The 14841-nt window shown below is 42.8% G+C and overlaps 1 protein-coding gene across 1 annotated transcript in view; it reads left to right on the forward strand.

Moving 5' to 3' along the window:
- LOC128361115 (mucin-2-like) overlaps nucleotides 1–14841 on the forward strand; it is a 36043-nt gene that overhangs the window by 14365 nt on the left and 6837 nt on the right. The window contains exons 23-34 of the mRNA XM_053321633.1: nucleotides 760–2354; nucleotides 3051–3525; nucleotides 3700–3999; nucleotides 5122–8159; nucleotides 8397–9642; nucleotides 9745–10097; nucleotides 11175–11412; nucleotides 11610–11851; nucleotides 12348–12519; nucleotides 12751–13001; nucleotides 13183–13366; nucleotides 14474–14699. Of these exons, the coding sequence (XP_053177608.1) occupies nucleotides 760–2354; nucleotides 3051–3525; nucleotides 3700–3999; nucleotides 5122–8159; nucleotides 8397–9642; nucleotides 9745–10097; nucleotides 11175–11412; nucleotides 11610–11851; nucleotides 12348–12519; nucleotides 12751–13001; nucleotides 13183–13366; nucleotides 14474–14699 (8320 nt within the window). The remainder of the gene's footprint in view (nucleotides 1–759; nucleotides 2355–3050; nucleotides 3526–3699; nucleotides 4000–5121; nucleotides 8160–8396; nucleotides 9643–9744; nucleotides 10098–11174; nucleotides 11413–11609; nucleotides 11852–12347; nucleotides 12520–12750; nucleotides 13002–13182; nucleotides 13367–14473; nucleotides 14700–14841) is intronic.

Below are 14841 nucleotides of genomic sequence, written 5' to 3' on the forward strand. Positions count from 1 at the left end.
CCTCTGTTCTTACCACCACTACAAAAGGACCATCAATAACTACAAAAGGAACTACCACCAAACCTGGAGAAACAACCATATCAGAGGAAACAACAATACAGGTTGAGACAACAAAACCATCTAAAATAGTCACCACAGGCCCAGTCACAACTGCCACCACTAGTGTTGTTGAAACTACAACTTCATTCCCAGGGGAAACAACCAAGAGTAAAGAAACAACAGTGGTTACATCCAAACCCTCTGTTCTTACCACCACTACAAAAACACCATCAATAACTACCAAAGGAACTACCACCAAACCTGGAGAAACAACCATATCAGAGGAAACAACAATAAAGGTTGAGACAACAAAACCACCTAAAATAGTCACCACTGGCCCAGTCACAACCGCCACCACTGGTGTTGTTGAAACTACAACTTCATTCCCAGGGGAAACAACCAAGAGTCAAGAAACAACAGTGGTTACATCCAAACCCTCTGTTCTTACCACCACTACAAAAGGACCATCAATAACAACAAAAGGAACTACCACCAAACCTGGAGAAACAACCATATCAGAGGAAACAACAATAAAGGTTGAGACAACAAAACCACCTAAAATAGTCACCACTGGCCTAGTCACAACCGCCACCACCGGTGTTGTTGAAACTACAACTTCGTTCCCAGGGGAAACAACCAAGAATCAAGAAACAACAGTGGCTACATCCAAACCCTCTGTTCTTACCACCACTACAAAAGGACCATCAATAACAACAAAAGGAACTACCACCAAACCTGGAGAAACAACCATATCAGAGGAAACAACAATAAAGGTTGAGACAACAAAACCACCTAAAATAGTGACCACTGGCCCAGTCACAACCGCCACCACCGGTGTTGTTGAAACTACAACTTCATTCCCAGGGGAAACAACCAAGAGTCAAGAAACAACAGTGGTTACATCCAAACCCTCTGTTCTTACCACCACTACAAAAAGACCATCAATAACTACGAAAGGAACTACCACCAAACCTGGAGAAACAACCGTATCAGAGGAAACAACAATACAGGTTGAGACAACAAAACCACCTAAAATAGTCACCACTGGCCCAGTCACAACCGCCACCACTGGTGTTGTTGAAACTACAACTTCATTCCCAGGGGAAACAACCAAGAGTCAAGAAACAACAGTGGTTACATCCAAACCCTCTGTTCTTACCACCACTACAAAAAGACCATCAATAACAACAAAAGGAACTACCACCAAACCTGGAGAAACAACCATATCAGAGGAAACAACAATACAGGTTGAGACAACAAAACCACCTAAAATAGTCACCACTGGCCCAGTCACAACCGCCACCACCGGTGTTGTTGAAACTACAACTTCATTCCCAGGGGAAACAACCAAGAGTCAAGAAACAACAGTGGTTACATCCAAACCCTCTGTTCTTACCACCACTACAAAAGGACCATCAATAACAACGGAAGGAACTACCACCAAACCTGGAGAAACAACCGTATCAGAGGAAACAACAATAAAGGTTGAGACAACAAAACCACCTAAAATAGTCACCACTGGCCCAGTCACAACCGCCACCACCGGTGTTGTTGAAACTACAACTTCATTCCCAGGGGAAACAACCAATAGTCAAGAAACAACAGTGGTTACATCCAAACCCTCTGTTCTTACCACCACTACAAAAGGACCATCAATAACAACAAAAGGAACTACCACCAAACCTGGAGAAACAACCATATCAGAGGAAACAACAATACAGGTTGAGACAACAAAACCATCTAAAATAGTCACCACAGGCCCAGTCACAACTGCCACCACTAGTGTTGTTGAAACTACAACTTCATTCCCAGGGGAGACAACCAAGAGTAAAGAAACAACAGTGGTTACATCCAAACCCTCTGTTCTTACCACCACTACAAAAACACCATCAATAACTACCAAAGGAACTACCACCAAACCTGGAGAAACAACCATATCAGAGGAAACAACAATAAAGGTTGAGACAACAAAACCACCTAAAATAGTCACCACTGGCCCAGTCACAACCGCCACCACTGGTGTTGTTGAAACTACAACTTCATTCCCAGGGGAAACAACCAAGAGTCAAGAAACAACAGTGGTTACATCCAAACCCTCTGTTCTTACCACCACTACAAAAGGACCATCAATAACAACAAAAGGAACTACCACCAAACCTGGAGAAACAACCATATCAGAGGAAACAACAATAAAGGTTGAGACAACAAAACCACCTAAAATAGTGACCACTGGCCCAGTCACAACCGCCACCACCGGTGTTGTTGAAACTACAACTTCATTCCCAGGGGAAACAACCAAGAATCAAGAAACAACAGTGGTTACATCCAAACCCTCTGTTCTTACCACCACTACAAAAGGACCATCAATAACAACAAAAGGAACTACCACCAAACCTGGAGAAACAACCATATCAGAGGAAACAACAATACAGGTTGAGACAACAAAACCACCTAAAATAGTGACCACTGGCCCAGTCACAACCGCCACCACCGGTGTTGTTGAAACTACAACTTCATTCCCAGGGGAAACAACCAAGAGTCAAGAAACAACAGTGGTTACATCCAAACCCTCTGTTCTTACCACCACTACAAAAAGACCATCAATAACTACGAAAGGAACTACCACCAAACCTGGAGAAACAACCGTATCAGAGGAAACAACAATACAGGTTGAGACAACAAAAGCACCTAAAATAGTCACCACTGGCCCAGTCACAACCGCCACCACTGGTGTTGTTGAAACTACAACTTCATTCCCAGGGGAAACAACCAAGAGTCAAGAAACAACAGTGGTTACATCCAAACCCTCTGTTCTTACCACCACTACAAAAAGACCATCAATAACAACAAAAGGAACTACCACCAAACCTGGAGAAACAACCATATCAGAGGAAACAACAATACAGGTTGAGACAACAAAACCACCTAAAATAGTCACCACTGGCCCAGTCACAACCGCCACCACCGGTGTTGTTGAAACTACAACTTCATTCCCAGGGGAAACAACCAAGAGTCAAGAAACAACAGTGGTTACATCCAAACCCTCTGTTCTTACCACCACTACAAAAGGACCATCAATAACAACGGAAGGAACTACCACCAAACCTGGAGAAACAACCGTATCAGAGGAAACAACAATAAAGGTTGAGACAACAAAACCACCTAAAATAGTCACCACTGGCCCAGTCACAACCGCCACCACCGGTGTTGTTGAAACTACAACTTCATTCCCAGGGGAAACAACCAATAGTCAAGAAACAACAGTGGTTACATCCAAACCCTCTGTTCTTACCACCACTACAAAAGGACCATCAATAACAACAAAAGGAACTACCACCAAACCTGGAGAAACAACCATATCAGAGGAAACAACAATACAGGTTGAGACAACAAAACCACCTAAAATAGTGACCACTGGCCCAGTCACAACCGCCACCACCGGTGTTGTTGAAACTACAACTTCATTCCCAGGGGAAACAACCAAGAGTCAAGAAACAACAGTGGTTACTTCCAAACCCTCTGTTCTTACCACCACTACAAAAAGACCATCAATAACTACGAAAGGAACTACCACCAAACCTGGAGAAACAACCGTATCAGAGGAAACAACAATACAGGTTGAGACAACAAAACCACCTAAAATAGTCACCACTGGCCCAGTCACAACCGCCACCACTGGTGTTGTTGAAACTACAACTTCATTCCCAGGGGAAACAACCAAGAGTCAAGAAACAACAGTGGTTACATCCAAACCCTCTGTTCTTACCACCACTACAAAAGGACCATCAATAACAACAAAAGGAACTACCACCAAACCTGGAGAAACAACCATATCAGAGGAAACAACAATACAGGTTGAGACAACAAAACCACCTAAAATAGTGACCACTGGCCCAGTCACAACCGCCACCACCGGTGTTGTTGAAACTACAACTTCATTCCCAGGGGAAACAACCAAGAGTCAAGAAACAACAGTGGTTACATCCAAACCCTCTGTTCTTACCACCACTACAAAAAGACCATCAATAACTACGAAAGGAACTACCACCAAACCTGGAGAAACAACCGTATCAGAGGAAACAACAATACAGGTTGAGACTACAAAACCACCTAAAATAGTCACCACTGGCCCAGTCACAACCGCCACCACTGGTGTTGTTGAAACTACAACTTCATTCCCAGGGGAAACAACCAAGAGTCAAGAAACAACAGTGGTTACATCCAAACCCTCTGTTCTTACCACCACTACAAAAAGACCATCAATAACGACGCAAGGAACTACCACCAAACCTGGAGAAACAACCATATCAGAGGAAACAACAATACAGGTTGAGACAACAAAACCACCCAAAATAGTCACCACTGGCCCAGTCACAACCGCCACCACTGGTGTTGTTGAAACTACAACTTCATTCCCAGGGGAAACAACAGAGGGTGAAGAATTAACAGTGGTTACAACCAAACCCTCAATTCTTACCACCACTACAAAAGGACCATCAATAACAACGGAAGAAACTACCCTCAAGCCTGTAGAAACAACCATATCAGAGGAAACAACAATACAGGTTGAGACAACAAAACCACCTAAAATAGTCACCACTGGCCCAGTCACAACCGCCACCACCGGTGTTGTTGAAACTACAACTTCATTCCCAGGGGAAACAACAGAGAGTCAAGAAACAACAGTGGTTACAACCAAACCCTCAATTCTTACCACCACTACAAAAGGACCATCAATAACAACAAAAGGAACTACCACCAAACCTGGAGAAACAACCGTATCAGAGGAAACAACAATAAAGGTTGAGACAACAAAACCACCTAAAATAGTCACCACTGGCCCAGTCACAACCGCCACCACCGGTGTTGTTGAAACTACAACTTTATTCCCAGGGGAAACAACCAAGAGTCAAGAAACAACAGTGGTTACATCCAAACCCTCTGTTCTTACCACCACTACAAAAGGACCATCAATAACAACAAAAGGAACTACCACCAAACCGGGAGAAACAACCATATCAGAGGAAACGACAATACAGGTTGAGACAACAAAACCACCTAAAATAGTCACCACTGGCCCAGTTACAACCGCCACCACCGGTGTTGTGGAAACTACAACTTCATTCCCAGGGGAAACAACCAAGAATCAAGAAACAACAGTGGTTACATCCAAACCCTCTGTTCTTACCACCACTACAAAAGGACCATCAATAACTACGAAAGGAACTACCACCAAACCTGGAGAAACAACCATATCAAAGGAAACAACAATACAGGTTGAGACAACAAAACCACCTAAATTAGTCACCACTGGCCCAGTCACAACCGCCACCACCGGTGTTGTTGAAACTACAACTTCATTCCCAGGGGAAACAACCAAGAGTCAAGAAACAACAGTGGTTACATCCAAACCCTCTGTTCTTACCACCACTACAAAAGAACCATCAATAACTACGAAAGGAACTACCACCAAACCTGGAGAAACAACCATATCAGAGGAAACAACAATACAGGTTGAGACAACAAAACCACCTAAAATAGTCACCACTGGCCCAGTCACAACCGCCACCACCGGTGTTGTTGAAACTACAACTTCATTCCCAGGGGAAACAACCAAGAGTCAAGAAACAACAGTGGTTACATCCAAACCCTCTGTTCTTACCACCACTACAAAACAACCATCAATAACTACGAAAGGAACTACCACCAAACCTGGAGAAACAACCATATCAGAGGAAACAACAATACAGGTTGAGACAACAAAACCACCTAAAATAGTGACCACTGGCCCAGTCACAACCGCCACCACCGGTGTTGTTGAAACTACAACTTCATTCCCAGGGGAAACAACCAAGAGTCAAGAAACAACAGTGGTTACATCCAAACCCTCTGTTCTTACCACGACTACAAAAAGACCATCAATAACGACGCAAGGAACTACCACCAAACCTGGAGAAACAACCATATCAGAGGAAACAACAATACAGGTTGAGACAACAAAACCACCCAAAATAGTCACCACTGGCCCAGTCACAACCGCCACCACTGGTGTTGTTGAAACTACAACTTCATTCCCAGGGGAAACAACAGAGGGTGAAGAATTAACAGTGGTTACAACCAAACCCTCAATTCTTACCACCACTACAAAAGGACCATCAATAACAACGGAAGAAACTACCATCAAGCCTGTAGAAACAACCATATCAGAGGAAACAACAATACAGGTTGAGACAACAAAACCACCTAAAATAGTCACCACTGGCCCAGTCACGACCGCCACCACTGGTGTTGTTGAATCTACAACTTCATTCCCAGGGGAAACAACCAAGAGTCAAGAAACAACAGTGGTTACATCCAAACCCTCTGTTCTTACCACCACTACAAAAGAACCAACAATAACTACAAAAGGAACTACCACCAAACCTGGAGAAACAACCATATCAGAGGAAACAACAATACAGGTTGAGACAACAAAACCACCTAAAATAGTCACCACTGGCCCAGTCACGACCGCCACCACTGGTGTTGTTGAAACTACAACTTCATTACCAGGGGAAACAACCAAGAGTCAAGAAACAACAGTGGTTACATCCAAACCCTCTGTTCTTACCACCACTACAAAAGGACCATCAATAACAACAAAAGGAACTACCACCAAACCTGGAGAAACAACCATATCAGAGGAAACAACAATACAGGTTGAGACAACAAAACCACCTAAAATAGTCACCACTGGCCCAGTCACAACCGCCACCACCGGTGTTGTTGAAACTACAACTTCATTCCCAGGGGAAACAACCAAGAGTCAAGAAACAACAGTGGTTACATCCAAACCCTCTGTTCTTACCACCACTACAAAAAGACCATCAATAACGACGCAAGGAACTACCACCAAACCTGGAGAAACAACCATATCAGAGGAAACAACAATAAAGGTTGAGACAACAAAACCACCTAAAGTAGTCACCACTGGCCCAGTCACAACCGCCACCACCAGTGTTGTTGAAACTACAACTTCATTCCCAGGGGAAACAACCAAGAGTCAAGAAACAACAGTGGTTACATCCAAACCCTCTGTTCTTACCACCACTACAAAACGACCATCAATAACAACAAAAGGAACTACCACCAAACCTGGAGAAACAACCGTATCGGAGGAAACAACAATAAAGGTTGAGACAACAAAACCACCTAAAATAGTCACCACTGGCCCAGTCACAACCGCTACCACCGGTGTTGTTGAAACTACAACTTCATTCCCAGGGGAAACAACCAAAAGTCAAGAAACAACAGTGGTTACATCCAAACCCTCTGTTCTTACCACCACTACAAAAGAACCATCAATAACTACGAAAGGAACTACCACCAAACCTGGAGAAACAACCATATCAGAGGAAACAACAATACAGGTTGAGACAACAAAACCACCCAAAATAGTCACCACTGGCCCAGTCACAACCGCCACCACCGGTGTTGTTGAAACTACAACTTCATTCCCAGGGGAAACAACCAAGAGTCAAGAAACAACAGTTGTAACATCCAAACCCTCTGTTCTTACCACCACTACAAAAAGACCATCAATATCGACGCAAGGAACTACCACCAAACCTGGAGAAACAACCATATCAGAGGAAACAACAATACAGGTTGAGACAACAAAACCACCTAAAATAGTCACCACTGGCCCAGTCACAACCGCCACCACCGGTGTTGTTGAAACTACAACTTCATTCCCAGGGGAAACAACCAAGAGTCAAGAAACAACAGTGGTTACATCCAAACCCTCTGTTCTTACCACCACTACAAAAGGACCATCAATAACAACAAAAGGAACTACCACCAAACCTGGAGAAACAACCGTATCAGAGGAAACAACAATAAAGGTTGAGACAACAAAACCACCTAAAATAGTCACCACTGGCCCAGTCACAACCGCCACCACCGGTGTTGTTGAAACTACAACTTCATTCCCAGGGGAAACAACCAAGAGTCAAGAAACAACAGTGGTTACATCCAAACCCTCTATTGTTACCACCACTACAAAACGACCATCAATAACGACGCAAGGAACTACCACCAAACCTGGAGAAACAACCATATCAGAGGAAACAACAATACAGGTTGAGACAACAAAACCACCCAAAATAGTCACCACTGGCCCAGTCACAACCGCCACCACTGGTGTTGTTGAAACTACAACTTCATTCCCAGGGGAAACAACAGAGGGTGAAGAATTAACAGTGGTTACAACCAAACCCTCAATTCTTACCACCACTACAAAAGGACCATCAATAACAACGGAAGAAACTACCATCAAGCCTGTAGAAACAACCATATCAGAGGAAACAACAATAAAGGTTGAGACAACAAAACCACCTAAAATAGTCACCACTGGCCCAGTCACAACCGCCACCACCGGTGTTGTTGAAACTACAACTTCATTACCAGGGGAAACAACCAAGAGTCAAGAAACAACAGTGGTTACATCCAAACCCTCTGTTCTTACCACCACTACAAAAGGACCATCAATAACAACAAAAGGAACTACCACCAAACCTGGAGAAACAACCATATCAGAGGAAACAACAATACAGGTTGAGACAACAAAACCACCTAAAATAGTCACCACTGGCCCAGTCACAACCGCCACCACCGGTGTTGTTGAAACTACAACTTCATTCCCAGGGGAAACAACCAAGAGTCAAGAAACAACAGTGGTTACATCCAAACCCTCTGTTCTTACCACCACTACAAAAAGACCATCAATAACGACGCAAGGAACTACCACCAAACCTGGAGAAACAACCATATCAGAGGAAACAACAATAAAGGTTGAGACAACAAAACCACCTAAAGTAGTCACCACTGGCCCAGTCACAACCGCCACCACCAGTGTTGTTGAAACTACAACTTCATTCCCAGGGGAAACAACCAAGAGTCAAGAAACAACAGTGGTTACATCCAAACCCTCTGTTCTTACCACCACTACAAAACGACCATCAATAACAACAAAAGGAACTACCACCAAACCTGGAGAAACAACCGTATCGGAGGAAACAACAATAAAGGTTGAGACAACAAAACCACCTAAAATAGTCACCACTGGCCCAGTCACAACCGCTACCACCGGTGTTGTTGAAACTACAACTTCATTCCCAGGGGAAACAACCAAGAGTCAAGAAACAACAGTGGTTACATCCAAACCCTCTGTTCTTACCACCACTACAAAAGAACCATCAATAACTACGAAAGGAACTACCACCAAACCTGGAGAAACAACCATATCAGAGGAAACAACAATACAGGTTGAGACAACAAAACCACCCAAAATAGTCACCACTGGCCCAGTCACAACCGCCACCACCGGTGTTGTTGAAACTACAACTTCATTCCCAGGGGAAACAACCAAGAGTCAAGAAACAACAGTTGTAACATCCAAACCCTCTGTTCTTACCACCACTACAAAAAGACCATCAATATCGACGCAAGGAACTACCACCAAACCTGGAGAAACAACCATATCAGAGGAAACAACAATACAGGTTGAGACAACAAAACCACCCAAAATAGTCACCACTGGCCCAGTCACAACCGCCACCACCGGTGTTGTTGAAACTACAACTTCATTCCCAGGGGAAACAACCAAGAGTCAAGAAACAACAGTGGTTACATCCAAACCCTCTGTTCTTACCACCACTACAAAAGGACCATCAATAACAACAAAAGGAACTACCACCAAACCTGGAGAAACAACCGTATCAGAGGAAACAACAATAAAGGTTGAGACAACAAAACCACCTAAAATAGTCACCACTGGCCCAGTCACAACCGCCACCACCGGTGTTGTTGAAACTACAACTTCATTCCCAGGGGAAACAACCAAGAGTCAAGAAACAACAGTGGTTACATCCAAACCCTCTGTTCTTACCACCACTACAAAAAGACCATCAATAACGACAAAAGGAACTACCACCAAACCTGGAGAAACAACCATATCAGAGGAAACAACAATACAGGTTGAGACAACAAAACCACCCAAAATAGTCACCACTGGCCCAGTCACAACCGCCACCACTGGTGTTGTTGAAACTACAACTTCATTCCCAGGGGAAACAACAGAGGGTGAAGAATTAACGGTGGTTACAACCAAACCCTCTGTTCTTACCACCACTACAAAAGGACCATCAATAACAACGGAAGGAACTACCACCAAACCTGGAGAAACAACCATATCAGAGGAAACAACAATACAGGTTGAGACAACAAAACCACCTAAAATAGTCACCACTGGCCCAGTCACAACCGCCACCACCGGTGTTGTTGAAACTACAACTTCATTCCCAGGGGAAACAACCAAGAGTCAAGAAACAACAGTGGTTACATCCAAACCCTCTATTGTTACCACCACTACAAAACGACCATCAATAACGACAGAAGGAACTACAACCAAACCTGGAGAAACAACCATATCAGAGGAAACAACAATACAGGTTGAGACAACAAAACCACCTAAAATAGTCACCACTGGCCCAGTCACAACCGCCACCACTGGTGTTGTTGAAACTACAACTTCATTCCCAGGGGAAACAACCAAGAGTCAAGAAACAACAGTTGTAACATCCAAACCCTCTGTTCTTACCACCACTACAAAAAGACCATCAATATCGACAGAAGGAACTACCACCAAACCTGGAGAAACAACCATATCAGAGGAAACAACAATACAGGTTGAGACAACAAAACCACCTAAAATAGTCACCACTGGCCCAGTCACGACCGCCACCACTGGTGTTGTTGAAACTACAACTTCATTCCCAGGACAAACAACCAAGAGTCAAGAAACAACAGTTGTAACATCCAAACCCTCTGTTCTTACCACCACTACAAAAAGACCATTGATAACGACGCAAGGAACAACCACCAAACCAGGAGAAACAACCAAATCAGAGGAAACAACAATAAAGGTTGAGACAACAAAACCACCTAAAATAGTCACCACTGGCCCAGTCACGACTGCCACCACTGGCGTTGTTGAAACTACAACTTCATTCCCAGGGGAAACAACCAAGATTCAAGAAACAACAGTGGTTACATCCAAACCCACAACCATAAAAACACTTGCAACAACCACTGAGGGTGTTGTCACTGGAGGGCCCAAAACAACAATTCCAATAACAAAACCTTCCATTTTGAACACCACTTCATCTGCAACAACTAGCACAAAATTGACAGGCACTACATCAATTGGCCCAGTAACACAGACCCTTCCTTTCTTTACAACTGTTTATAATACTGGTTCAACCACAACACCCCTGATCAGTACAACTACCACATTATGTGCCTGTATTGTCAATGGAACTTCCTATCGTCCAGGTAAGTCCTGCTCTGTGGCCCTGTATTGAAATCAAAGTAATGAACCTGTCTTGACCTAAGTCTGCCAACATCAGTTCAGTCTTGGCTATATGAAGTAAATTACTCCAGTCTTCATTTTTAAGGTTCTATTTATTAAAAAATGTTTATGTTAGCCTTTAATGTTGAATTCTAAACTTTTACTCCACTGATTTTCACAGGGGACTTGGTGTACAATGTCACTGATGGCTTAGGGTGGTGTTTCGTTGCACATTGCAGTGCATCTTGTAAAGTTGAGAAACAGTCCACTCCGTGTCCCACAACACCGATACCCAGCACAACTGTACATTCTACAGTGATCATCACCACTACAAAATCAACCTTTTCTACCACCACAAGAATTCCTACTTCCACTCCATTAACAACTACCCTGGACTGCAATGATGAGTATCCACCAAGAAAGGTGCAATATAGATCAAATAAAGACTCTCTGCATCTCAAAATAATATTTCATGTACAGTATTAGAGATGTACCAATTGCAATTTTCCTGGCTGATTACAAATTCCAGTATTTTAAAAAGTCTGTCCTGCTGTCACTTCTGAGTTTCTTTCTTGATAAGAAATGAATAGGAAAGACAATCTTTCTTCCTTTCTTTAAGAGAGACAGCATACACAAAGGTGTTTGTAACTTTTCTTGAGTTATGCGCTATGTGGACCGTAATGCAGCTAGGTGTGGCAAAAATTTCTACATATATTTTATTGTCATTTCTTTCACCAAGGAACATGGAAATAAAATGAAACATAGTATATGTATATACAGACTGATCAGCTGGTCACCTACAGATTAGCTGAAAACTGGCCTGTGGCTGGTGCATCTGTAAATACAACAATACAAATTTACATTTACATTTTACAACCCATTTTCCTGTATGACCTGCTGTGTCCTTATCCCCATCCAGAATGGAGAGTCCTGGACAGTTGACAACTGCACCACAGCTATTTGCACCAATGGCAAGGTCACAAAGACACCTAAGCCCTGTCCCACAGTACAGCAACCCATTTGTGCCAATGGACGTAAAGTTGTGAAGGGCTATGATGATCATGGATGTTGCCCCCACTATGAATGTGAATGTAAGTTGAAAAGTTTCATTACAGTTAGCTTTACTACTGAAGTCTTTTGCATGTAACAGACAGTATTGTGGCGGTGTGTTTTCACTCTTGACAGCAATACCATGACTGAGATGGTTTTTGTTTAAGATAACTGCTAACAATTACAGCCTTCTTGATGGGGGTAATAATGACACTTTTGCCTGTTCCAGTTCTTACCTCTATTTACCATACTTGGTTCCTTTTATCCTGCAGGTGTGTGCAGTGTCTGGGGTGGATCCACCTACAATACATTTGATGGAAAATCATACCGTTTCAACAAAGAGTGCTCTTACTACCTTGTCAAAGAGATTATTACCAAATATAACCTGACTATTACATTAAATAAACATGACTGTGATCCTTCAGAAATCACATTCTGTCCCCAGGCTCTCACTGTTACATACCAGTCCTATGAGGTAGTACTGACTCGGCGGTTGAAGACTTCAGGAACAGAAGCTAATGCGGTAAGCACCTATTCAAAATGTCAATACATTTGCTGTTTTAGTGTCAGCATCTCACTTTATTTTGAGTTTACTAATTTAATAGTAGTCTGTCAGTAATAGCAGTCTGATGCGTGATGCAGTTAGGGTTAGAAGTGCTGATGTGGTTTAGTCTTCTCTCATCTTTTTTCTCCTTATCCTGCAGGTTTATGTGAATCAGAAACGCATCTATCCAGCTTACAGCAATTCTGTCCTGCGCATCATTGGCACAGATATGATAGTATTATTGATTATACCGGAGATCAAGACAGTAGTGACCTATAGGGGCTCCACATTCAGCATTGACATTCCCAATTCTCTCTTTGGTGGGAACACTGAGGGACAGTGTGGTAAGTTATTATAACATTTTAATGTAGGGCATTAAGATTAACTTTGACATTCAGAAATAAGGTCATGTATTTATTCATTTATCACTTATTTTGTATCAAGTTATAGGACTAAATGATTTTGGAACTGATTACTAATGAACTATAACTAGTAGTGGTTGGTAGTATTTACTCTCATGCAACATTAAGTAAACAGCATGTATATTCAACAGCACTTAGAGATAACAAAAGTATAACATACAATATATGATCTTAACTAAATGTACTTAAGGGATAAAAGAAAACACACCATATGTAAAGTTAACTGGGTCTATATACTGTGTATAAATGTATTGCACCATGGGAAAACAAAAACATAATGACAGAATCATGGATGTATTGTAAGAGCTGGATACTGGACCAAATAATGGCACCCATTCAGTCTTATGAAATTGATGGAATGGCGCATACACCAAAGAAAGTCTCGCTTCTGGCTTTGTGTTATTTGGCTCACTGAATGTGGGATATAGAAAATACTAATTGTGGGATCAGCAGGCAGATTTGTGTCATGGCCGTTGGTGTTATACTTCAGTCAGGCAGGCTCTGTGTTGCTGCTGTTAAGAAAAGAGAGTTGTGTGTGTCCACACTCAAGGGCAGAGTATGACTAGTATCTCTTAGCTACATGAGCCTGCCTTGGAGATCAGCACAACTGCACAGTTGCATATTACATCAATACTAACTTCCTTTCTCCCGGAGGAGCAAGCGACAGCATAGTTTCAGCGGTGTGGCAAAAGACTTACAGCAATGTGTGAGCAGAGTACTGACAGTGTCTATACACTGCTGTGACTAAAAGGCTGCTCATGTGGGAATGTTGGGTCTCTCTGAATCAAAGAGTACAGCCTAGACCTGCTCTATGTGAAAAGTGCATTGAGATTACTTTTGTTGTCATTTGGTGCTATATAAATAGAGATGAATTGATTGAGTCATTGGTAACTGATATGAATCTAATCCTACCACAGGTGAGGGCATGCACATAGAAGACAAAGATACATTTTAAATCCAAATCATCAGTGTACCATTGCAGATAAGAAACTATGCTGTCGCCTCATCATGCTGCCTTTCCTTTTCCAGGAACCTGTGACAACTCCCCGAACAATGATTGTCGTTCTCCCAACGGCCAGGTGGAAAACTGCACAGAATCTGCAGGCCAGTGGCGTGTGCCGGATATACCCTGTGTCACCCCCACAACTCCACCTACAATGACTACTACAATGACACCCCAGACCGCCTCAACACCACCACAGTCAACAACCCAGTCTGTTTGCAAACCTGCCATTTGTGATCTCCTAACGAGCAGGTAGGGGGAACAACATCATATTTTTAAAAAACCTTTTAGTCTCTGAGGCTGATTTATTGCTACACAGTTCCACACTTTTCAAAGTACTTGTGTATTTGTGCATTGAAATAGCAAAAACGTTTTAATGATTCTCAAGGCAGTT

Source organism: Scomber japonicus, chromosome 1 (assembly GCF_027409825.1).
Source record: "Scomber japonicus isolate fScoJap1 chromosome 1, fScoJap1.pri, whole genome shotgun sequence".
NCBI lineage: Eukaryota > Metazoa > Chordata > Actinopteri > Scombriformes > Scombridae > Scomber > Scomber japonicus.